We start from the raw sequence: 26,707 nt of genomic DNA, 5'->3' as shown, positions 1-26,707 counted from the left end.
CCCCTGCAGTGCCAACACTGGGGAAGTCCCGGGCACTCTGGGAGCACACACCCTCACACCTCCCTCTCCGGGCCCCGTCGCTGCACTCAACGCACTCTGGTTACTCCATGTCCTCCAGCCCCTCAAGGCCACGTGGCACCAGTGTACCTGGGGTTGGCATGAGGGTGAGCTGCAGGCTTTGGGGCCCCAGCCTGGACTTGAATACGGGTTCACTTACAAGCTGGGTGACCTTGGGCAAATTACTGAGCCTCTCTGTGCCTCGATTTGTCTGTAAAACGAGAATCCTCAAGAGGCTGTTGGACAAATGAAAAGAGATAAAATGTGCATGCTCTTGGAACAGTGCTGGGCGCCCAGGACTCAACCCCCAGGGCGCACCTCTGTCTGCGCTCGTAACTCACTGCAGGAGCTCAAAAGGTGACTGTGGGAAGCCTTGAGTAAGCTTCTGAGCTAAGTTCAGGCCAGCAGATCTCATTCTAGAGTGAATACCTGTCCTACTGAAAAGACCCAGAATGTCAGGTGCAGCCAGGGCTCTCCATCCATCATCACAAGACAACCTCCTGCTTCACCCTGGAGCCCTCTGCTGTAGGGAGACAGGAGGGAGGAGGACAGGTGCACAGAAGTACAAGGGCGGCCCAGGGATGCCCAATTACAAGAGGGCATGCAAGTGGCCAGGAGACACACGATTCAATCACCCTGGGTGCTAGGCATTTGGCATCCCTCATCTCATCTTATCGTCTTCCAAAGTGAGCAAGAGAAGCCCAACTTTACAGACCAAGGCAGTGAGGTCACTTGCCAAGGTCATGGGCAAGAAGTGGTAAGGCGGGGCACTCAGCCCAAGAGTTCCATCTGACCCCGACCCAGTGCTCTAGGGAGAAAAGGGCAGACCCCAGGGAGCAGGCAGCCTGGGGGCCCAGGCCAGGGGGCAGGAGGGAGAAGTGTGGGGCAGGAGGCCTCTGGGGGAGCCTGGGAGCTGCCAGCTCTGCCTGCAAGGGAGGGCAGGGTCTCCAAGGCTGGGCCCTGGTGCATGTGCCCAGAGGGCTGGGAGCGGTGCTGAGAGCAGCGGCAGGCGGCCTCCCCTTCCTTCTACAGGATCTCCAAGTCAGCTTCCCCTGTTCCTCAGACTCCTTTTTTGACCTTAAGACCAGGTCAATCGCAGGAGCTGTGACACTCATGCACATTTGTCTCGAACACAGCAGGGTGCCCCCAGCCTCTCCTAGACGCTGCCCTGGAAACTCTCAGCCAAAGCTGCAAACCTCACCCAGGGCTGTGGCCTGACCCATGCTGCAGGGATAGCCCGATGGAAAAACCCAGGCCAGAGCCAGGAGCCGACGCCAACTATCATTATCCTAAAGTCCCAGCATCTGCAAAGGCCTGGGGCTCCGGCGCTGCTCCCACCTATACCTCTTCCCCAGTCACACAACCCGAGAAACAGGAAAATGTGGCCACAGCTGGGCTCAGCACACGAGGTGTGGAGACCCATACCCCAGAGCCTGCAGTGCCCATATCACTCAGGACACGGTCCTGGAGTTCTCCTCTCCTCCTGGCCCCCAGCCCAGACCTCGGGCCCTCTGAGAAGACCGTCACACCCACAGGTCCTCAAGGATGGAGAGGGGTGTTCCAGACTAAAGCCTGTCCCACAGACAGGCCACAGAGACAGCCAGCCCCACACTCACGGAACTTCCCAGCACATTCTTTTAGCCTGAGCCATGTTGCCTCTGGGGAGTTTCTACCCATATTTAATTCCAAAAAAAATGTATTCACGTGTCCAATCTGTGTCTAACCAATTGAGTGTTGTCACCGCCTGGGTTAGAAGCAGTGGAGTGAGCCCTCCACCCTCTCCCCATCCACGCTTCTGAGGCTCTGAGTCTGCACGGCCCCTACCTCCCATTCCGAAGGCAGACTTTGAAGGTCTGACCTTCACCAAATACACACGGGACACAGCTGGTACAGAAGAAGCCTGCTGCCCAAGCTGTCAGGAGCCTAACCGTAATCGTTCTGAGAGCTGCCCCAGCAGAGGGGCCCTGGAGGAAGCGGAGGTTGGACTAATTCAATCATTGCCAGATTGGAGGAGACAGGCGGCCCTCCAGGCCCAGGAGCATCCAGACCGCATCTGTGACGGTGGCCTAATAACGAAGTGTGACAAGGGGAGAAGTGAATAAAAAACAGGTTATGTCCCCCTGTGACCTGAGAGACGGGGGCCTGAGGTTCCGGCACGGGGAGCTCTCTGCCTGCACCAGGCAGCACCTGGCACCGTGAACTGCCCCCTTGGCTGGAATTCTCACTCCCCCAGCAACCCTCAGACAACCAACCTGGCTCCTCAAGGCCCTGACACTAGATGGGGGGTGTCCTGGATGGGGCGCCAACATTCCTGCCACTGCAAAGAGATGTTCCTCACCCGTGCAAACCAATAACCTACACATCAGTGAGGTCTGAGTTCAGTTCACAGGAGGGCCAAGGATGTCCCGTGTCTGCATCTGCAGGGCTCAAGGGTCCTGGCAAATTCACCCAGGTTGTGAGTCCCGGTGAGACCTTCACCCTGAGGACACTCCATCTTGTAACTCACTGTCTTCCCACCTTCTCTGCCTATGATGACCCGAGTCCAATCTCTGCACGGCACACAGAGCCCTTCACGGTCAGTTCCCAACCTGCTTTCCAGTCCAGTTTCCTGACCTCCCCAAGACCCGATTTTGGTCACTGCTTCTAGAATGCCCTCACTTCCCCGCTCTGCCAATTCATCTTTAAGGAGCAACACAATGTGTCCTCCTCAGACACATCCCTGACCCTCCCCATTGGGCAGCGAGGGCCTGTCTCCCAGGAACCCCTGGCCCTCAGTACCCACCCCAGTGAAAGCCGGGTGAAGAGAGGAATACGTTTGGACTACAAAGACCAACAGGCATTTATAAGGCTTGCCAAGACTGACACTGGGAGAGCCAAGATTCAAACTGTGGAGGCTTCAAGTGTCTGTAATTGGTTTTTCTCTCTGAGGAGTGACCCCGTCCAGCAGCAGTCAAGGTGGCCGGTGGCTGGCTGGTCATTTGTGTCTCTAGGCAACCCAAGGCGGGACGTGCCTCAACTCCCAAAGCCCTCTGAGACTTTCACTTGAGTCACTGGCCTCGTCTCACCAGAGCACTTACAGCATCTTTGGATTGTTTTTTGAAATAGGTAGCTGGGGGGACTGAAAGGGCAGTCCCTCAACTATCCCACCCAACCTAGAAGAGCACCTAGGCTCACCTTTTTTAAAAAATTAATTTTATTTTTGGCTGCGTTGGGTCTTCGTTGCTGTGCGCGGGCTTTCTCTAGTTGCAGCGAATGGGGGCTACTCTTAGTTGCGGTGTGCAGGCTTCTCATTGCGGTGGCTTCTCTTGTTGTGGAGCACGGGCTCTAGGCGCATGGGCTTCAGTAGTTGTGGCTTGTGGGCTCTAGAGCGCAGGCTCAGTACTTGCGGCGCATGGTCTTAGTTGCTCCACAGCATGTGGGATCTTCCCAGACCAGGGATCGAATCCATGTCCCCTGCATTGGCAGGCGGATTCTCAACCACTGCGCCACCAGGGAAGCCCCAGGCTCACTTTTAATGAGTCTGATACAGTGATGCTGCGTGACTTTCAAGGCTGGGTCATGAGAGGCAACAGAGCTTCTGCTTCGCTCTTTCCCTCTTCAGATGCTTGCCCTCTGAACCAAGGCTCCACCATGCTGGGAGGAAGCCCAGGCTGTGGAGAGGCCGCAGCACCAGCTAATGTCCCAGGTGACAGCCAGAAGCGTGAGTATGAAGAGCTTCTAGATGATTCCAGCCTTAGCCACTGAGTCACCCTGGCTTCAAGTCAGAGCTCTCAGACTCTGGAGCAGATATGAACCATCTCACTGAACCGCGTCCAAATTCCTAGCCCCTAATCCACGAGCGTAACAAATGATTGTTTTACACCAGGGAGACTAGGGTAACAGATCACCCAAGCACAGCACATCCCAAACTTGCCCTTTGCCTTGCCAATCTTCCCGCCTAGCACCCTGGTGATGATCTCACGGCTCAGTGGGTAATGCCGGCGTCTATACAGGGCTCGCTCCCCTGCTGTGGGCAGACAGGAAGCATGGCAGGCTGTGTCCTCAGCAGTCTCGGGCAGCTGTTCAGAGCGAGGAGGCCAACTCCATATGCCTCTGCTTGGTCACCTGCCTGGTGGCTGATTCTGTGAACTCCTTCGTCTCCACTCTGACCCTCTCTGGCCTCGGCCAGGCTATGGCCTCCTTGGTCTTCTTGGCTGCTCTCCAAGTCAGACAGGTTTGATGTCATTTTCCTTGGCTGGACGTCTCCCCTCACTGTTCAGGAGTCCAGCAGAGCTAGAATTCCTGTGAATCCAAATGACTTTGCATAAAATACCAGTCCTTGTTGATGGTGAGTCTCCAAAGTAGCTGCTGACACTGCTCCCTGTGGCCCTGGTTGGTCTCTGAGGTAGAGACCACCCCCCCCATCCCAGCCTGGACCCCATGGTACTGGCAGGGGAGTTCACGGCAAGGGCCTTACACCTTCTCTCTTTTAACATAAACATTCTGAGCAATGAATGGCCACCGGAAGCAACATCTGGGACATGATGGTGGGTCCTCCGGGGCTGTGCTGTGTCCCAGGAGACCAGGAGCGCCCCTGGACTCCACTGCGTCGGGGGCCTCGAAGGAGACACACGAAGAGATGCCTCTGGGGAAGTGTGAGCAGCCCTCCCTGGAGCAGATGACGGGGTCTCCCAGGGGGAGGGATCTGGGTGTCATGGAAGGTCTCCCAGGAGCCAGCTCCCAGGCGTCAGGACAGGAGTGTCAATGGGAAGGCGCGTCTCGGTTCTCGTTTCCACCGGCTTCTTGGCACCGGGCCACAGCACTGCTTCTGCTGTCCCCTCAGCCACCCTGGGCAAATTTCCATCACCTTCCTCTTTCTCCTTTCCTGGTTCAGGGCTGAAATTGCTGTGTGGCTCACGTCTTCATGCACATTCTGTATCCTCTCGCCTCCAGTCCTGCTGGGGCCTTGGCCACTTTCTGGGACACTTGCAACCAGAATCAGAGGTCCCGTCGGTGCTGGTACCTGCCCCAGACAAATAACGTTCAGCCATGGAGGGCGGCGAGCCGCTGCCGTGGCAGAGGTGTTCTGGGCCTTCCTGCGTCTGTGACTAGGGGAGGCCACGGCCACTGCCAGTCACAGGCGAGGAGGATGCTCGCAGGGGGCTGCAGTGGGCGGGATCCATTCGGGGCCTGTGGGGACCAGAGATCTGTGTCCCCACCCTCACACAACTCCTCATACAGGCCCTAGTGAAATCACCTCGCTTTCAAACAAAGCAATGACCAGGATGAAACTTAAATCGCATTCACATTTACCTGCACCCAGCTAAGCCCAGTATGGTTCACACGATCGTGTGATTCCTTCATTCATTCACAGGAAAGGATAATGCAGGAGATGGAGGAGGAACAGAATAGGTTTCAGGGGCAGGGTATGAGCGACTGCTTAGGCTTTCCAGTAAGTGAGCTAGTAGCTTCTGAGAGTGTCTCTACTGCTCAGTTACATTTTGATTCTATCTAAGACCGTCCCTCCATCACTGGGGATAGATGGAGTTTCTCCATATTTACTCACTTGGTTTCTTTTTACTCTTTTCACATGAGTTAGTGAGCTGACTCCGCCTAACCCAACCCCTTCAAATTGTTTTCCTTTGCCTTGGGAAGAAAGTCATGAATGTGTCATGTCCCAAAACACTCTTGGAGAGGGTGCCTATGTGAGATCCAGCTGCTCAGCGTAAAGCATTCTGAGGCCCGGTCCCGAGGTGCGCGTGCTGGAGAGAACGGGGGGTGGTGAGGACTAGCTCATCTTCCTTCTCTTGTCTATCCCAGCGGCTCGGGGCTGAGTCTGCAGGACAGCGGGTCAAGCCTTCTCCAAGGAAGAACAGACTGTGGGGGGTGTGTATGATCCCTCCCAAAACATCGAAAATCTCCAATGGGACGTCCTGTCTGTGTCCTCAAGCTGATCCACTGGTGAAAAAGCCCTCAGAGGGAGGCAGAATTCCGGAGACACGTCAGCAGGTGGCTCAGGCTGCCAAGCCCCAGCCAGGGCCTCGGGCCCCCCCCAGAGGAAGACTCGCCTCCACCGGAGCCCTAAGCTGCAGGGGTCTGCAGACTTCCCACCTGGCCCACCTGGTGTCAAACGGCAGATCTGGGACCACCTGCACATTCCAACTCTGAGATGGACCCTGACCCTGCATTTTCAAGAGCCCCGCAAAGCCGGTGATCAGAAGTTTTTCAAACTTCAGTTTCCTGCGAACAGGTCTGCGAAGCCCTTAGGCTTTCCAGATCCTAACTCTGCCACAGTGGGGGCGACCCCACCCCAGGGAATGCAACAGACAGATCCCCTTCAACAACCTTCCCTCTGCCAGGGAGGCCACGTCTAACTCTGAACGACTAAGAGGCCCCAGTGTGGGCACTGGCCCCTGGCCTTTTTAAAAACAGGGTCTTAACATTTTTCACGCCATGGACTCCTATGACAGCTTAACAAAGCCTACAGATCCCTTCTCAGAATAATGCATTAGGTAAATAAAGGAAAACACACAAGACTACAAAGGAAAATGACTGCACTGAAATACAGTTATCAAATATTTTCAGATACAGTGTTTTATGGGCTTCTTTATTAACACACTGAGCAGTAAAACCTACTGGCTTGTCTGACAATAACCTTAATTTCTAAGTAGTGATGAGTGTAAATGCTGTTTCAAGTCATCTGCGACAGTGGTAAGAGACCACAAAAATATGCCTGACTGCTACCGGTAACAAGGGAACTGCTAATGATACTGTGGTTTGTTGCCTACTTTCAAGATTGAAGGAAGTACCACTTTGATTTAAAGGTGGTGAAAATCAAAGTGCGCTTCTTTTCCATGAGTTCTGTCCAGGTTAAGAAGGTGATTCTAATGCATGTCCATGGTTAAGGGCTACTCCTTTAGTGCCTCCCGTCTAGCACCCTCTTTAAAAGATACATCTCAAAGGATTCCTTCAAGTTCTTTAAAAAAAAAAAAAAAGATGAAGAAAATGTAAAGTAACAGAAAACAGAAACAAAGTTGTCCCCCCCATGCAGAAAAAGTCACTTCCCCAGGCAACTGCTAGGCCATTGGAAGGGAAAACAGCCTGGCATCCCCCCGGGCCTCAAATGGGTTTCTAAAGCCCTTGGTCCCCGCCTCTTTCCTGCTGTCAGCAATTATGCTCTCCCTCCCCCCAACAATCCCCACAAAGTTCACCACAGTGAGGACTGAAAAAGGGGCCTGTGGAATTGTTAAGCCTTCCAAGTTGAACCATTTGTGCTAATGAGCTTGGAAAAAGCCGAAGAACACACGCTCTGACCTCATTCTGCTCACAAGTGGCCTCATCTTATTTTGCTTCATCTTCCTGCAATGGCAGGGGACACAGAAAGCTACAGCTCTAAGGGGGAGGCCGTGGGCCGTGGTCTAGGGAGAGTGCTCTGGGCACACCTAGGTTTTCTGCCCCAGACACCCTGGAGCCACCCATCATCATGATGGCCCCAGCGCTGCCTGCCGAGGTGCCGGTGCCGAGGAATCCACCCCCATCACCAGGTCTGCTCCAGCTCTCCAAGCCGAGACCCCGGCCACGGGCTATAAAAGGGACACACTACCCCTACGGTGAGCCCCCAGGTCCACTTCCTTCTCAACACTCCTTGCTGGGTAAGTCATTTAACATCACTGGGCTGCAGTTTCCTCATCTGAAAAATGGGAATGACAAACCCAAACCAATTATGTTGCTAGGAAGATTAACAGCGATACGGGTGTCCACATATCATGGCCTGGACCAGACCTTCAGTTACTATTAGTGACCTTCCCATCTGCCCCTTTTGTAAAGTAGTGTATGGTAGAAGAAGGCTAGGCTTTGGAGTAAGACAGACCTATTTCCAGATCCTAACTCTGCCACTTACTAGCTGTACAACCTTGGCAAGTCACTCTGTGCTTCCTCATCTTTAAAGCAGGGCTGGTACCCCCTGTTCTAGGTGGGTTTGGTTAGAGTTAAGGAAAATCACTTCTATGAAATGGTCCACAGTACCTGGCACATAGTAGATGCTCGAGGAATATTAGTTCTCTTCCCTTTCTCTCCCCCTCCAAATCCTAGCAAAGCTATCGGGGAAGGGAACAGCTCTGCCAAGGCAGGCACCGAGCATGACTTTGGTTTAGCCTTTCTGCAGGGTGTGTGTTCTCCCTGGAGAAGGTGGTCCCTGCAGACATCATAGGGAAAAAACAGGACCCCAAAGCAATGGGAAAAGCAAAAGGCTACTGGGAGGGGGGTGGGAGGCTGACCGTAAGGCCTGCTTCTTGCAGGGCCTGAGAGGGATGGAGTCTGTTGGCCCCTGGCCACTTTGAGCCACCAGGGACCCACTGGCCTGGGGAGCAGGCCTCCTCAGTCTGCGAAGCAAGATGTTTTTCCACCCTGACTGCTACTCACCAGGCAGTGGGCTCTCTCTGCTTTTTGTACCTGCTTCCTCTTCTGGGAGGCCATGAATTATGAGACCCAGGAAAATTCAGACTGTGGCTGTATTTTCCACATCACATCATTGAAATGTGTCAGTGGCCAAACTTCAGATACAGGTACCTGCCACCCACTTAAAATGCTCCTCCTCGGTGGTTTAGAACGTTCCCCTTCAGGGGCACGGGTCTCATACCCGATCAGTGGTGAGAGCAGAAGAAATCGGGTGAGAGATTCCACAGTTTCCTAACCCTGATAGCCTCTCCCAGTGACCCCCAAGGGGCTCTGCCATTCTTGGGAGGGAAAGAGCCCTGTGTTTATGGCCATGCAGTGGTCCTTTTGTGATTCTGATTCTTCATTTTGAACATTTGGTGGGGGGTGTTCAATGACTCTTGGTATAAATGACAGGAATGGAACCAGGTGGTGGAAGGTTCGCAATAACTTCTTCAAAACCACCTCAAATTATGGCTGCAAACTTCCATGACTTTTTCTATCAGAAAGATATCTTTTTATGGAAAAGGCCAGTTTATATCTGGTTTCAGAGGAATAGGAACCCATTTTACCATTCAACCATCTACCATGACTTTGGGAATTTAACTTCTCTAAACTCCAGTGTCCTCATCTGTAAAATAATACCTACTTCCGGGACATCCCTGATGGCGCAGTGGTTAAGAATCCACCTGCCAATGCAGGGGCTGCGGGCTCGATCCCTGGTCCGGGAAGATCCCACATGCCATGGAGCAACTAAGCCTGTGCTTCACGACTACTGAGCCTGCGCTCTAGAGTCCGCAAGCCACAACTGCTGAGCCCACGTGCTGCAACTACTGAAGCCCATGCGCCCTAGAGCCCACATGCCACAACTACTGAGCCCATGCACTGCAACTACTGAAGCCCGCACACTCTAGGGCCTGTGTGCCACAACTACTGAGCCCATGTACTGCAACAAAGACCCAACGCAGCCAAAAAAAAAAAAAAAAAAAAAAAACTTCTTCTCTGTTTTAGAGAATAAAAGATGTAAAGATACCTGGTGTACAGCCCAGCAAACAGTAGGTGCTCAATAATGTAGATGAACGAATGAAGGCAAGAAAAACACAAAGAGGACCATTTTTTCAAGCAAATAAAACTCATCTACGTATTTGTAGGTCTTTGCTGGGTCTTATCTTCAAGGCCTGCTGCTTCTGTTTATAGTCCCCAGCTTACTCCTTGGTCATACAGCTTTCATCTGTTAAATTTGTTCATTCAACTACTAAGCGCCGATCCCGTGTTGATACAGAAGTAAACAGGACAAAGCCCCTGCCTTCCCAGGGCTCACAGTCTTCTAGATACTCTCCTGGCCACCACTTCATCAACTTCGGATGGCTGCTCCCTGAGAAGCCCCTTCCCCAGCAGTCATCACCATTTTCTCAGCATTAGGCAGACCATCTCCCCGGTTACTAATCTTACTAGATATCACAAAAACGGTGACACCAAGGCCCTGCTTCCCCAACAGGAAACTCCATTATCAATGGCTGCTTGAAGTGCTGTGTTATCTCAAGTTCTGAAGCTCCATCTGGGCTCATTAGGAAATAACTGTTATTGATTAGTCGTGTCTGCTATGGGCGTGGCAGTGGGGAGGATGGCAGTGTATGTGCCCCATGTTTTCAACCCTGGTCTACAGGAACTCAAAGGACCCTGTGAACCCTGCCATTTATAATTCTGTAACTCAGTGAAATCTTGCTTTACTTACCTTTGGCACAAGGCCTGTCTTCACACAACAGCTTTTTCATCCGTTTGGTCTAGCACCTTAGCCAGTATCACCTGAGAAAGTTTCTCAGTTACTGGGTTTCAAGGGACAGCAAACTTACAACAAAATAAATACATGTACTAATGTATCACCCTCATATTTGGTAAATCACTGCTCCTAGAGGCCCAGGAAATTAGCTCAGAGAGGAGAATCTATTTGTATTGAACATCTATTAAGTGCCGGACACTTTCCATACATTGTCTCTTCCTTCTGAAACACCCTTAGGGCAGTCACTAACTCCTCCTCTCATGGGGCAGGAACCAGTGCTCAGAGCAGTAGGGGAAGCTGCCCAGGGAGCAGGGATCCCAACCCCTGGCACTTCAGACTCCAAATCCCACTGCTCTGTGTTCCCATAAAATGTACCCACATGTCTTGTTTATTCTTTCTCTCCCAGGGGGTGGAGGTGAAAAGTGAAACTGACAGTGGGTCTAGACAGAGCGATGAGATCTGGGCAAACGTTTAGATGACTCAATCCTCATCCATCATTTTTCCTACAGTCTGCTGGGCATAGGACCAAGAGAAGACATTCCTGCCTGACTTGGGAGACCAGCTCAGCTCACCAGGTTTGGGGCATACTGTGAATTCCCTGAGAGCATTAAATACATACCTCTGCATCCCAAACCTTCATCCTGACCCAGTTTCCTTCCACTGGCTCTGCCTATGACCCCAGAGCCCCTGTCCTCTGGTCCTCCTCCCAGGAAACCCTCCCGACCACCACAAAACCCTCTCCCTGGAGGCCTGAGCCCCCGCCAGAGCCCCCAGGAGTCTGCAGTGCCCCGAGGGAAAGTGGGAGCTCCCCGAAGCCTCAGGGATTCTTTCAGGAGACACGGTGCAGGATCTCACCAAGGAGGGTGTGGATGGGCAGGAGATTCCTAACGATCAGGAAAACCACATCTTTGGATCCTAGAAATGAATTTCCAAGGATGCAGCCTGAGCCTGCCTACACCCAGCCGGGGACAGGGGGAAGTTTTCAGCATGTTGGCTAGAGGGGGGCATGAGTTAGTGTTTACTTACACCTCTGGTCAGTGGTGTCAGGTACCCCTCAAAGACACCCCCTGAGACGATGGCTGCCATACTGCAGAGGCTACTGGTGGGACCAGTGTTGGGAAGGCACTGCCTTGACCTAGGGCAGCAGAGCCCAGGGATTTTTCTACAGCCCTTCAGCTTACATTGGGCCCTTGGGTTCCCTAGTGCCTACAGTCACGGAAACCAAGAAGTAGCAAAACACCATCTCATGCTCCACTGGTGGGAATGTACAATGGCGTAGCTGCTGTGTAAGAGTATGGCAGTACCTCCGAAAATTAAAAATAGAATTACAATATGATCCAGCAATTCCATTCTGGGTATATACCCCAAAGAATTGAGATCAGGGATTCAAAGAGAGATTTGTACACCCATGTTCATCGCAGTAGGATTCACAACAGCCAAGAGATGGAAGCAACCCAAGTGTCTACTGACAGACGAATGAAAATACACACACAATGGAATACTGTTCAGCAAAAAGGAAGGAAATTCTGACACATGCTACAATATGAATGAACCTTGAGGACATTATGCTAAGTGAAATAAGCCAATCACAAGAGGACAAATACAGTATGATTCCATTCATATGAAGTATGTAGAATAGGCAGATTCATAGAGAGAGAAAGTAGAAGGTTGGTTGCCAGGGGGAGGGAGGAACAGGGAGTTATCATTTAATGCATACAGTGTCTTAGTTCTGCAAGATGAAAAGAGTTCTGGAGACCGGCTGCACAACAATGTGAATACACTTACTACTGAACCGTATGCATAAAAATGGTTAGGATGGTAAATTTTATATTATTTATTTTTTACCACAATTTTTTAAATGTTCCATTAAGAACATGGGTTTTAAAGGTTTGGCAATGGATAAGACCTAAGTAATTTGTTTGTTTTTTTCTCTTAGTACTGGCTTTCCACCTAGCTCTGCTGTTTAACTTCTCTGAGCCTCAGTTACTTCATCTATAAAATGGGATCAAGAGTGTATGTGCCCTGCATGGTTGTTGTGTTTATTATGTGAAGGGAAGCTGGCCAGATCCCAAGCACAGTGCCTGGCACACAGCAGGGGCCCCATCAATGGCAGCTCTTATGTTCATCATCGTCTATTACTATTAGTCATTATGATCATTAATTATTACTGAGTACTGGATGACATCACAGCACTGATGAGCTGGTCTGATCGGTTACCAGGATTTACCCTGAAAAGGAGAAATAGGTGGCTTTGGAGAGAGGATGGCTAATCTGATCACTTTCTGAGTCTCAGTGACCAAACAAGGGAATGTTGTGGTCCTTGATGTTATTTTAAAAATAAATTGAGGGGCTTCCCTGGTGGCGCAGTGGTTGAGAGTCCGCCTGCCAATGCAGGGGACATGGGTTCGTGCCCCGGTCTGGGAAGATCCCACATGCCGCGGAGCGGCTGGGCCCGTGAGCCATGGCCACTGAGCCTGCGTGTCTGGAGTCTGTGCTCCACAACGCGAGAGGCCACAGCAGTGAGAGGCCCGCATACCGCAAAATAAATAAATAAATAAATAAAAAATAAAATGAGGGGCTTCCCTGGTGGCGCAGTGGTTGAGAGTCCGCCTGCCGATGCAGGGGACACGGGTTTGTCCCCTGCATCGGGGAAGATCCGATGCAGGGTCTGGGAAGATCCCACATGCTGTGGGATCTGGGAAGATCCCACATGCTGTGGAGCGGCTGGGCCCGTGAGCCATGGCTGCTGAGCCTGCGCATCCGGAGCCTGTGCTCTGCAGCGGGAGAGGCCACAACAGTGAGAGGACTGCGTACCGCAAAAAAAAATAAATAAATAAAATAAATAAAAATAAAATGATATGGACTCACAAGCTCTGTGAGTTTTTCAGAACTATGCCAAAGATCAAGGACGGGCAGAGCTGCAGATCTCACAGTCAGCCTGAAAAAGTCCCAGGCTGGTCTAGAAGGATCCCCAGGCCCTAATAGCCAGGGACAGCCACCCACCTGCACAGGGAGCTCTTCAGCCCCTGACATGCTTGGGCTACTCAGAAGCCACAGAAATAGGCTTGTCCTGCAGCGTCAGCCTAATGAGATTTCAAGTTCAATCACTGTTGTTTATTTGACCTGCCTACTGGCACCAAGCAAAAGCAGCGTGTTCCACTTCTAAGACTCCAAGTTTCCAGACTCCAAGCCCCGAAGCCAGGCTTTTTGCAGGGCACAGACGACTCGGTCTCGAGTTTCAGCAGGATAAAGCAAATTCCCGTCCCCACCGACATCTCTGCCATCCAAACCACGTCTTCCTGGCTCTATCCCGGGGATTGCGTGGAGCCCCCCTATACTATACCGAGGCAGGGTATGTTCCTAACTCAGCATGTATTTCCAACTCCTTGGCTGGGCTCTCGAAACCCTTCCTGATCTAATTCCTGCCTCTCCCCAGCCTCATCTGCTACTCCCCCAAGCACACCTCCACCTCTGGCATTCTAAACTATGTAGTGTTCCTCACACATGTTCCAGTTCCACCAGCCTCCTTGACTGTAAACAAAGAACGCTTCTGCAAGGAATGCCCTTCCTCCTCACAACTGAGAATTCCTCGACACCGTTCAAAACACAGCTCAACTGCTACCTCTTCCAGGAAGCCTGCCAAAATGTGTGAAGGGTCTGAGACTTTACTTGCAAGGGGACAAGTGAGCCTTCCACAGTTTCACGGCTGCCAGCAGAGAAGTCAGACTTCTGGGTCAGAGACAAAGGGCTTCATTGCTGACCGCACAGAAGCAGCATGAGCTTCATGTCTGTGACAGTTCCCCTCACCCCCAAGTTCCAGGGGGCAACATGGAGGGGCCCAGGTGGATCCAGTGTGTGCAGTGGGTGTGCATCACAGCTGACCAATGTCAAGCTTAGAGCACCCAAATCTCGTATAATGGACTGCAAGCAAACCTTCCCTCTGCCAAGGAGGGAGAGCTGGCTCTGTCTTCCAAGGCTGCTTGCTGTACAAGCATCCTGGAAAAGATAGTCTGAAACCAAAGGGCAATTAGCGCCTCTGCTTATAAAATGTGCAGAAACTCCAGAAACCAGGAAGGATTGTTTCCTGACAGAATCTTCCCTGGCTACCTCATCTAGCTCTCACACAGTGCTCCCACCATGCTCTGTCCACCACTGCCTTAGGAAACACGTATGAATCCATGTTGTAATGACCCGTTTACTTTGCAGTTCCACCGCTAGCTTGGGTCCTCTCTGCTGTTAGGGACCATCTTTTACATTTATCTGCCAGACACACATTAAGTGCTCAATGAATGTGCAAATAAATGGATGAGTTGAATAATTAACACGGGGAATTTTGACAGCCATGGTTTGGGGGTAATCAAATAATGATAACAACAAAGAGCTGACATTTACTGACTGCCTATTCTCGCGTTCTAGGCGCTGTCTGGTGTGTTTTTACCTGGATTGTTTTATTTTGTCCTATATGGAAGGTACTCTGATGAATCCACTTTACATGTGGGGAAACTAAGGCTCAGAGCAGTTAAGGGATTTCACCAGTCACACAGCTAATAGCAGTAGAGTTGCACTCTGAGCCAGCTCTCCTTGGGCCCAAGACTTACCCATCCCGCTAAAGAGCTTCTCCTCTCAGAGGGCATCTAAGCTTTGGGGTGTTTGTGAAAGTGGCCAAAGAAGGAAGGAGGGAGTGCCTGCCTTTTTGTGTTTACAGGGGTGGCAGCAGTAGCCTGCATGTCACCATCACCTACTCCCCAGTGTGACTTGCAGCCCCTCAGCCATCACAGTGGACACAGAACGCACAGATAGTTCCTGCTGGAACCTCACACCTTCCTAATCTGTCCCACACTGGGCCAGATGGTATTTGGCCTTGGGAACAGCCTGGAATGTGAAACTGACCCTTCTCCCTGAAGAAGAGAGGAAGGAATGAGATAAATTTGTGGACCACTCTCTTGTTTGCTACAACTTCCAATTCTCAAACAGCCATTCCCCTTGACCCTACTAATAATCAAAGAAATAGAAACAAAAAGAAAATATAGGTGGTCACCCACTATAACACTCACTGTAGGTGAGGGAGTGTTGGTGAAATTATCTCAGAAATTGCTGCTAGAAGCAAAAATAGTACAACCTTCGGGAGGAAAATTGGGCAACATCTTTCAAAATCTTAGATAGGCACACTCTTTTTTTTTTTTTGCGGTACGCGGGCCTCTCACTGTTGCGGCCTCTCCCGTTGCGGAGCACAGGCTCCGGACGCGCAGGCTCACCGGCCATGGCTCACGGGCCCAGCCGCTCAGTGGCATGTGGGATCCTCCTGGACCGGGGCACGAACCTGTGTCCCCTGCATCGGCAGGCGGGCTCTCAACCACTGCGCCACCAGGGAAGCCCCTAGGCACACCCTTTGACACAGCAATTTAATTTCCAGGTTTTACACAAAGAAACACTGGCAATATTGTTCAAAAAGATAGATAGATGTCTATAGCAAAATTGTAAATAGTTCAAACGCTCTTCTTAAAACACTCAAAACATAGAGTTCTACAAAGGAAAAGTCTCTGCAAAGTTCAATTCTTCCAGAGATATCTACTAGTAATGATTTTGTGTACATTTTGCCAAGCTTTTTAATGCATACTGTTTTTTTCTAAAAATGAGATATTTTATAAGCTATATATATAAAGTATATCTTAAATACATAGTAAATATACTGCTTTGCAATTGCTTTTTATTCACTTAACATTTTATTGAAGACATCCTTTTATACCAACTTATACGAAACCTGTATGAAACTGGTTTATCAACTTCACAGTATTTTGATTTTGCATGTGGAATCATGAATTCCTTCTTGAAGGAGATTTAGGTTGAGGAGAGTACAATTTAATATAGCCAGGTTATAGCTCAAAAAAAGAAAAAAAAAACACCTCCTACTCCTTAAAAACTACTCACCCACAACAACTATTTATTTGGGGATTGCTTATCCACTTCTCAGAATGATCCAGAGCTCTTCAATTTTCCCTATAATGTTTTCCTACTGGATTAAGGCATGAGGGCCTTACACCTGGCCAGAAATTACAAAACCAATGCAAAATATAAATCTAGAAACACAAATGGACCCAAGTGTCTGGTTATAGGACTGTGGAACTGTACATTCACACGAGACTCTGCCAATCACTCTTAGAACCACAAGTATGTTGTTTTCTATAGAAACCAAGATACGTCCTGCCAACCTGGCCCCATCCTGGAACTTGTCAGCACCTGACCATCACCTATGCTTCTTATCATTCATTAGGCCCATCCTTCCTTCTATTTGTATCCCCAACACCCAAACCAGACACTTATGACTCGTGAGGACAAGAAGTGCAGGGTGAGTCAGGCTTGAGGCAGGGAACACGGAGTTTCTAGCAAAATGCATTACTCAAGAGGGCGAGGCAGAGCTCTAGAGAACTTAGCCCAAGGCCACAAACATCAGTGGGAAGAGGCCCGTGGAGTCCTGAAACACAGCCTCAGCTTCCAGGGAAATTCCACTCTTTTTTTGCAGTAGGTTGATGGGAACCAGGGGAGAAGCCAGTTAGAACCCAGTGTTAATTACTTGTCAATAATAATGAGCCTTATACAAAGAGCTTTCATAAACCTTGCCTTACAAGACTCTCCCCCAATTCTGTGAACCGGGGATTATTAGCTTCACTGGATAAAGAAAGAAACTGAATCACAGAGAGCTTGTGAGGGTCAGGACAGCTCTGAACCCAGGTGGGCCTCACATCTTGTTCAGACCTCATTCTGCCCCCAGACTGACCGACAGGGAAGGTCTGCATTTTCTGGGACTTGGCCACACACCCCTGCCCACTACCACACCCCCAACAGGACTCTCCAGGAGGCTGGGCCTTTGGGAACTGACTGACGTTCTCTAAGGAACCCACGCCGTCCACCAATGCACTTCTGTTAAACTAAACCCCAGTGACTCCTCAGCATGGTGCCCTCTGCAAGTCCATGAAATTGACAAGGGTGACTCCAGCCTCGGAAATCAGGGCAGAGGGAGCAGGCAAAGCTGACACCCCACCTGCATTTACTCTGTGATGAACGAACAAGCTGGGGACAAGGAGAACCCGAGGACCAACAGGGGAAGAGGCCATTCAACACGCTTTCTCTGCCCACTCTCTTACTGGGTCTCTCTGGGCTTTGAAGTAACAGGATGCTTGCTGTTCAGTGCAAAACAAACAAATCTTGGAGAAGTTCAGCCACAGCTTACCATCCCTCTTCCCCAGACTTGAACACAAATAACACTAAGCACCCTCGCAGCAGAGGAGACACTGAGTTCACCCTGGTGGAGAATTCCACTGTCATCGTCCACAGTCCGCTGTCTTCCCTGACCATTCTCTTGGACAAGGAAGTCGCGGGGTTACTCAAATCACGACTATCTGGGTGACGTGGGTAGTGAAATTTGTCTACCTAGGCCCTCAGAAGTCTCCGGCAATATCTTGGAGTTGGTTGTATGTGATTGAACCTGTAGGTTCCAATAAGGTATGTTCGGCTGGAGAAACAAACAGACCTGCTCTTTCATATCATATTCTAATGTAAAAACAGAAAAGACAACAAATGCACAACGTGCTAAGCTCTGTCGCTCTGAGCTGTATTTTAATGAGAGGACGCGTCCCTTCAAAATGGTGCCTTGGCTAATTGGGCCAGATCCTTCATATCTGGGGACATGGTTATAAACAAAAGCCTTGCATGTGTGCATAACGGCCTGTCTGCTCTCTAGCTTCCAACAAGCCACTTTCCTCCTAACCCCTTGCGCGAAAGCAGCACAGCACCGGTCAGCCCACCCAGTGGCCCATGAAGGGGAGAGGCGGAGGGCTCCACACAAAAGCCTCACAGAAAGACGTCAGACCGCATCACCATCGCCGGTGCGCTCAGGTGAAATAAGACATCATGTCCTTTTCCCCTTTCGCATGTGAGAGCAAAAACAGACCCATGCCTTGCACGTACTGTGTTAGGTTTTCTAGACGGGCCTATAGTGTTACTGTCTGTGACTTTCCGTGGGCCTCCTTGGGTTACCTTACATATGAATACACACCCCAGCATGTGAAGAAAGGAAAATATGGGGTGCTTGGTGAATATTTTTAATTGAATTCATCTGGGAGTTTTAAATCCTGAAAATTTAGCTCCTGTTTATAGTAGCTTAAGGTTGGAACAGCATGTGATTTTTGTCCTTTTGAGTGGCAAGCCTCCCTTTTCCATTTAAGAGAATGTCTCATTGGCACATAACGCATTTTCCAGAGCCAACTGTAGAAATCATTAAATTGCCAAACTGTGGAATGGGACAGTGGTGATGACGTTCGGTTGTTCTCACGCCTTTGAAGGCAATCGAGTCTTTACGGCTTCCCACTCAGAAAAAGGAGCTCCACATCTCTTTATGCTTGAGTCCCAGCTCAGTTGCGTTGGGACAATGGTAACCCAGGAACCAAAGAGGATTCGAATGGAAGGATTCTGTGGGCATCTGAAACCAGACCTTGCTTCTCTGACTGCTGGCAAGGCGTTTGACAACAAGCAAGGCTCTGTAGTGAGGTAACACACCACCGTTCCTGCCACATGACCTCCCTTTCACAAGTGCCTTGCAAAGTCTCCAGGCTGTTCTCTAAAGACCCATGGGATTCACCAGGCACTGGCTGGTCAAGCATCAGATGCCCCAGGTCACCCTTCTAGCCAATCAAATTGGAGCTCATTCTCATAGAGAAACTTGCTGAGTTAAATTCCAAGGGCCTGAGCAGGAATCTGGAAAAACTCAGTGAGGCTCTACCTTCTGGATTTCTTGTATATGTCTCTCCCTGTCACTCTCCTGCATTCTCAGGACCATCGTACACAGGGGTTCATGATCAACGTATGAACCTACATCTGCAGGCATGGGGATTCTGGGCCTCCCAGCTGAGCCTGGAACATGGACACACAGGCCGTGCAGACTCAGGAAAACTGCCACAAACTCAGAGGCTGCAGCACACAAGTGCAGGCAGCTGCTCCCTGAGCCGCGCACGCTCTTGGCATCTTTGAGGTGTGGTCTCTCAGTCACCCACCACTCTCAGAGCCTTGGTTCTCCCCGTCACAGGGCTCAAAGCCTGACACAGCTGCCTCACTCGGAGGGCAGAGCGGGGAGCATGGGATGTGCACCTGGGCCTCCAGCAGGTACAGAGGTGCTCATAGCAGTGCTGTTGCCCTCCGGGCTCTGGGAAGCTCTCCAGAGCAAAACTATACTATCATGCAATCATATACCTTTTTTTTCTTGAACACAAAAGCTTTCTTTTTGTAGTCCACAGCCCTAAGAGTTGTGTTTCCCCTGCCCTTTCACAGAGACTTAAATCTGGAACATTCTAAAGCTTTTTCCCTCTTGGTACCATCTGTCTGTCCAGGTTTTTTTCTATTTTTCTGTTTTTTTTCTTCTCTCTCTCCCCACCTTCAAAAGCTGGTCTCTCCTCCCTCCTGACCTTAGTCAATCCTATCTTTGTTTCACAAGCTTCTGTACTTTCAGAGTCGGGAGAGATGGTGAAAATCATTGCCTTATTTAAAGATGAGGGAAATGAGGTGACCTAGTTTATATGTGACAAACTCATGCTTCCAGCCTCTGCCACTAAGTCTCTCTTCATTTCGCCAAATGGCTTGCCCTCCATCAGCTCCCAGGTCCCTTGAATGGGGGGTCTCACCACCACACAAAGCTGACTGGACCCCCCCAGCCTGCAGTAAATGTCTGAGCACTGTGCCAAAACAAGCAAAAAGAACCCATCCAGTCAGCAGAGGGAAGGAAATAATAAAAACCAGAGAGGAAATAAATAAAATAGAGATTAAAAAAACAATAGAAAAAAATCAATAAAACCAAGAGCTGGTTCTTTGAAAGGGTAAACAAAATTGACAAACCTCTGGCCAGGCTCACTAAGAAGAAAAAAGAGAGGACCCAAATAAACAAAATAAGAAATGAAAGAGGAGACATAACAACCAATGCCACAGAAATACAAAAAGCCATAAGAGAATACTATGAACAGTTATATGCCAACAAATTCGACAATCTAGAAGCAATGGACAAGTTTCTAGAAGCATACAGCCCACCAAAATTGAATCAAGAAATAGATAATTTGAATAGACCAATCACTAGAGATGAAATAGAATCTGTAATTTAAAAACTTCCTACAAACAAAAGTCCCAGACCAGATGGCTTCACAGGTGAATTCTACCAAATATACAGAAAAGAATTTCTACCAATCTTTCTCAAACTCTTCCAAAAAACTGAAGAGGAGGGAACACTCCCAAAGACATTCTATGAAGCCACCATCACCCTGATACCAAAACCAGACAAAGACGCCACCAAAAAAGAAAATTACAGGCCAATATCTTTTTTTTTTTTTTTTTTTTTTTGCAGTACGCGAGCCTCTCACTGTTGTGGCCTCTCCCATTGCGGAGCACAGGCTCCGGACGCGCAGGCTCAGCGGCCATGGCTCACAGGCCCAGCCGCTCCGCGGCATGTGGGATCCTCCCGGACCCAGGCACGAACCCGTGTCCCCTGCATCGGCAGGCGGACTCTCAACCACTGCGCCACCAGGGAAGCCCGGGGCCAACATCTTTGATGAATATAGATGCAAAAATTCTCAACAAAATATTAGCAAACCGAATCAAACAACACATTAAAAAGATCATAGACCGTGACCATGTGGATTCATCCTAAGCTCACAAGGATGGTTCAACATACACAAATCAGCACCACATAAACAAAAGAAAAGACAAAACCGCATGATCATCTCAATAGATGCAGAAAAGGCATTTGACAAAATTCAATGTCCATTCATAATAAAAACTCTTACTAAAGTGGGCATAGAGGGAACATATCTCAACATTATAAACGCTGTTTATGACAAACCCACAGCCAATATAATCCTTAACGGTGAAAAGCTGAAAGCCTTCCTGCTAAAATCTGGAACAAGACAAGGATGCCCACTCTTACCTCTTCTATTCAACATAGTATTGGAAGTCCTAGCCAGCCATAGCAATCAGATGAGAAAAAGAAATAAAAGATATCCAAATTGGAAGGGAAGAGGTAAAACTGTCATTTTATGCAGATCATGATTCTATATATTGAAAACCCTAAAGACTCCACACAAAAACTACTAGAACTGATAAACGAATTCAGCGAGATAGCAGGATACAAGATTAACATACAGAAATCGGTTGCATTTCTTTACACTAAAAATGAAATATCAGAAAGAGAAAGTAAAAAAAAACAGACCCTTTTAAAATTGCATCAAAAAAATAAATTACTTAGGAATAAACCTGACCAAGGAGGTGAAAGACTTATATGCTGAGAACTATAAAACACTGATAAAGGAAATTAAAGATGGTTCAAAGAAATGGAAAGCTATCCCATGCTCTCAGATTGGAAGAATTAATATTGTTAAAATGGCCATACTACCCAAAGCAATCTACAGATTTAATGCAATCCCTATCAAATTACCCATGACATTTTTCACAGAACTAGAACAAATAATCCTAAAATTTATATGGAACCATAAAAGATCCAGAATTGCCAAAGCAATCCTGAGGAAAAAGAACAAAGCTGGAGGCATAACCCTCTCAGACTTCAGACAATACTACAAAGTTACACTAATCAAAACAGCATGGTATTGGCACAAAAACAGACATATGGATCAATGGAATGGAATAGAGAGCCCAGAAATAAACCCATACACCTATGGTCAATTAATCTTCAACAAAGGAGGCAAGAATATACAATGGAGAAAAGACAGTCTCTTCAGCAAGTGGTGTTGGGAAAGTTGGAGAGCCTCATGTAAATCAATGAAGTTAGAACACACCCTCTCACCATACACAAAAATAAACTCGAAATGGCTTAAAGACTTAAATATAAGACATGACACCATAAAACTCCTAGAAGAGAACATAGGCAAAACATTCTCTGACATAAATCATACCAATGTTTTCTTAGGTCAGTCTCCCAAGGAAATAGAAATAAAAGCAAAAATAAACAAATGGGACCTAATCAAACTCATAAGCTTTTGCACAGCAAAGGAAACCATACACAAAATGAAAAGACAACCTACAGACTGCGAGAAAATATCTGCAAAAGATTCAACCAACAAGGGCTTAATTTCCAAAATATACAAACAGCTCATATAACTCAATAACAAAAAAACAAACAACCCAATTTAAAAATGCGCAGAAGACCTAAATAGAAGACCTATGTCTCCAAAGAAGACATACAGATGGCCAAGAGGTACATGAAAAGATGCTCAGCATTGCTAATTATTAGAGAAATGCAAAACTACAATGAGGTACTACCTCACATCAGTCAGGATGGCCATCATTAAAAAGTCTACAAATAACAAATGCTGGAGAGGGTGTGGAGAAAAGGGGAACTTCTTACACTGTTGGTGGGACTGTAAATTGGTACAGCCACTATGGAGAACAGTATAGAGGTTCCTTAAAAAACTAAAAATAGAACTACCATATGACCCAGCAATCCCACTCCTGGGCATATATCTGGAGAAAACTATAATTCGAAAAGATGCATGCACCTCAGTGTTCATAGCAGCATTATTTACAATAACCAAGACATAGAAGCAACCTAAATGTCCACTGACAGATAAATGGATAAAGAAGGTGTGGTACATATACATAACGGAATACTACTCAGCCATAAAAAAAGAATTAAATAATGCCATTTGCAGCAACATAGATGCAACTAGAGATTATCACACTAAGTGATAAAGAGAAAGAGAAAGACAAATACTATATAATATCACTTACACGTGGAATCTAAAACATGACACAAACGAACCTATTTACGAAACACACTCACAGACATAGAAAGCGAACTTATGGTTACCAAGGGGGAAAAGGGTTGGCAGAGGAATAAATTAGGAGTTTGGGGTTAGCAGATACAAACTAATATATATAAAATAGATAAACAACAAGGTCCCACTATATAGCACAGGGAACTACATTCAATATCCTGTAATAAACCATAATGAAAAGAATACGAAAAAGAATATATATATGCATACGTGTAACTGAATCACGTCGCTGTACAACAGAAACTAACACAACATTGTAAATCAACTATACTTCAATAAAAATAAATGAGTAAATAAATATTAAAAAAAAAAAAGGACCCATCGACTACCAACCACAGCAACACCACCTAACAATGATGGGTACACTGCTTCTTTTCCTGTGCTAAGGCCACAAGGGGTGAGGGAATATCCTGGATTCCCTCAGAAGGCTGGGGATGCGTTCTACACCTCAGAGAAGAACGTGCAGTGGGAAGTTTGCATAACGTGCCTGGGCACAGAGAGGCTGGCCCTCGCAGGCCCCATAGAGCAGGCCCCATGTCACACGGCAGTTGCCTTGTCCTCTCCTCACCAGGCCTCTGCATCTGAAACCAGCCACCTTTCTGCGAAGATAAGGTACAGCTGAGTCACCTCTCGTCTGGGAGTCTGGACACCAGTGACTCGGCCTGGGTCATCCCCCAACCTATGCCAGGCCTTTCTTCTGTGAAATGATGTCTCTCTCCATGTTCAGAATCTATAATTCTCTAAAGAGCAGCCCACCTTTGGACTGAGCAGCAGGCCACTGAGTAGTGGGTGCAATCACAAGGCGCCCAGCGAGAAGCCTGGAGCAGGGGGACACCTTTCCAATGGGCCACTGGGTTCCACTTAAGGTTTTCTTGCTCTCAAACTGCCAGACCGGGGCTGGGATCATAAATGACGTGAGTCATGCCAGAGGTTCTAGGGTAATTTCAGGTCGGATGCACCAGGTCTTGTTACCAGGGACCCTGACCAATGCACCCGATACTTCAGTGTTCCCCTTCCAAGGCTGAGCCTCAGCCGTGCAAATGACAACCGAATTGAACGTGTCCTGCCATTTCTGAGGCAAAGTGCATGTGGAGGCAGAGCCTGTTACCAGACTGCGGCTGTCTGGCCAGAAATGTAGGCATTGGGGAATCTTGGCAGAAACGAAACAGGAGAGGTGCAGGGGAGCCAGCTCCCTCCTGCAGCCACTCTGAAGCTGGGCCAGCTTTGGCAGGCTCAGCAAAGGAGTGTGTGCCTCGGGTGTGAGCACGGGGAAGATGACCACTCACGTGGCTCCTTTTGCCTTCTTCGTCGCCCATTGACGTAATGACCGTCTCTGAAAAGACCATCTGTCCAGTCTGGTTGTTGGTGATCTATAGGAGAACAAGTACAATGAATGTGAAATAGGAGGAATTCTGGACAAATCCCACAGGTTGTTTTTTTGTTTTACTGTTTTCTATTTTCTGAAGCAGAAGCACCTGTCAAAGTAGACAGAATGCCCACTCCCTCCCCTCTTCTTAAATGCATTTTCTTTTTATATTTATTTTTTAAATTTTCTTTATTTTTTTGGCTGCCTCGGGTCTTAGTTGCAGCATGTGGGATCTTTCGTTACGGCACGCGGGCTTCTCTCTATTTGTGGCGTGTGGGTTTTCTCGCTAGTTGTGGCACGCGTGGGCTCTGTAGTTTGTGGCACGCAGGCTTAGTTGCCCAGCAGCATGTGGGATCTTAGCTCCCCAATCAGGGATTGAACCTGCGTCCCCTGCATTGGAAGGCAGATTCTTTACCACGGGACCACCAGGGGAGTCCTGTCCCCCTTTCTTTCTGAGCTCCACCAGCAGCGTCAGACGGTGCAGCGATAAGAGATGTAACAGAGCCTACAGCATGGGGCCGAGGAGGTCTATGTAAAGCACACAGCCCGTCACCTCGCAAATATTCAGCGCTAGCTATTTTTATCATTCCTGGGGCTCATTTACTTGAAACTCAGTGTCAGCTTTCTTTTCAACTACAGGTCTGGGTATTGAAAGAAGCAGGTTTTAGCTATAGCTGCCCCACTTCCTGATTCTGGGGAACTGTTTTGTTTCATCAAAAAAGTGCTTAAGTACTATGGGAGGCCTGGCCCTGTATTCCTCTATCCGTTGCCTGCCTTCTGTAAACAGGAACAGGCACCTCAAAGCTGAGCCTTAGAAACCTGACGTGGAACCCAGGCTATTCCCACCCGATCCAAGGCCACGTCAAACCTCTGTGTTGGTGATAAAGACAGAAAGACGCCCAGGAGCTAGGAGACCTGTGTTCTTTGAGCCCTGCCTCAGACACCAATGACCATCTAGTATGTAACCTGGAACAAATCATTTCTATTCTCTGATTCACAGTTTTCTCATTTCTAGGTCATCTTTAAAGTTCCTGCCAGCTCTAATGTCACAGGCGTCTGCAGCCAAAACAAAGTGGAAACTCTTAGGCTAATGTGCAATAGTGGATCAAATTCTAGTTCTAATTCCAGTTCTGAGGAGATAAGGATCATGTCTTCATCAACATACTTTATTTTTATCTAAATAATTCCTCTCTCTGGCAAAGAGATGATGTCTTCTTCCTTTATGCCAGATTTTTACAGGATTAACCAATGTTATATTTTTTTTTTTTTTTTTTTTTTTTTTTTGCGGTACGCGGGCCTCTCACTGTTGTGGCTTCTCCTGTTGCGGAGCACAGGCTCCGGACATGCAGGCTCAGCGGCCATGGCCCACGGGCCCAGCCGCTCTGCGGCACGTGGGATCTTCCCGGACCGGGGCACGAACCCGTGTCCCCTGCATCGGCAGGCGGACTCTCAACCACTGCGCCACCAGGGAAGCCCTGTTATATTTTTTTTAATTGTACAGTCCTATATGTATAGGTTGCAGGACTTCTCAGAGCCTTTATTATAGTAAGGTGCATTTTTGTATCTCTAGGAAGAGAAATATGTACAATGTTTTCCAAACATGTTTCACCCCTGAGCCCTTCTTTTATAAAGCATCACACAGGACAGGAGCTCCATGGAACCCGCTCGAGAACTACTACACAGTGCGGATACCGTAACTTTACTGTAAGAACAACAACAAGAAGAATTTGCTGCTGGATAGCACTTCATAGTTTACAATGACTCTCACATACTTTAAGTTATTGGACCCCCATAATACCGTAATGTAGATGTTGATATCCCTATTTGCTAAACGCAGTTAGTGAGGGTCATGAAATTGAAGTAAGTTTTTCAAAATCACACTAGTTACCGGTAGGACTCACGTTTGGGTATTCTGATATCTACAAGGAGAAAATATAAGAAGCAGCTGAAACTACTGGCTGATTATTCTCAGAAAGGATGACTTAATACTGGTTTTGACAAGAATAAAACAATCACTTTTGGAAACATTCTCCAGTCTTCAGACAAGCAATGCGAAAGGATTCTGCTTCGCAGGTGGCGCATTTATTTATGCGGGGGGTACACTCCGGAGCTGGGCCATCAGTATGTAGCAGAAGAGCCACACAGAGGCTACTTTATAGTCAAGGCAATGGCCCATGAAAATGGACCCCTTTATCCTCTATAGCACAGAAGTGCTGTTGTTTCAACCCATTACCTGGGCACTTGAACAAAAGCAGGTCTCTTTTGTGA

The 26,707-nt window shown here is 48.4% G+C and overlaps 1 protein-coding gene across 1 annotated transcript in view; it reads right to left on the bottom strand.

The window, feature by feature from the left end:
- DKK3 (dickkopf WNT signaling pathway inhibitor 3) overlaps nt 1-26,707 on the bottom strand; it is a 48,543-nt gene that overhangs the window by 13,413 nt on the left and 8,423 nt on the right. The window contains exon 4 of the mRNA XM_004279179.3: nt 24,360-24,443. Coding sequence (XP_004279227.1) covers nt 24,360-24,443 — 84 coding nt within the window. The remainder of the gene's footprint in view (nt 1-24,359; nt 24,444-26,707) is intronic.

Source organism: Orcinus orca, chromosome 8, assembly GCF_937001465.1.
Source record: "Orcinus orca chromosome 8, mOrcOrc1.1, whole genome shotgun sequence".
In the NCBI taxonomy this organism is placed as follows: Eukaryota; Metazoa; Chordata; class Mammalia; order Artiodactyla; family Delphinidae; genus Orcinus; species Orcinus orca.
The sequence above is the reverse complement of the archived record's forward strand: the minus strand, read 5'-3'. Positions and strand labels throughout refer to the sequence as shown.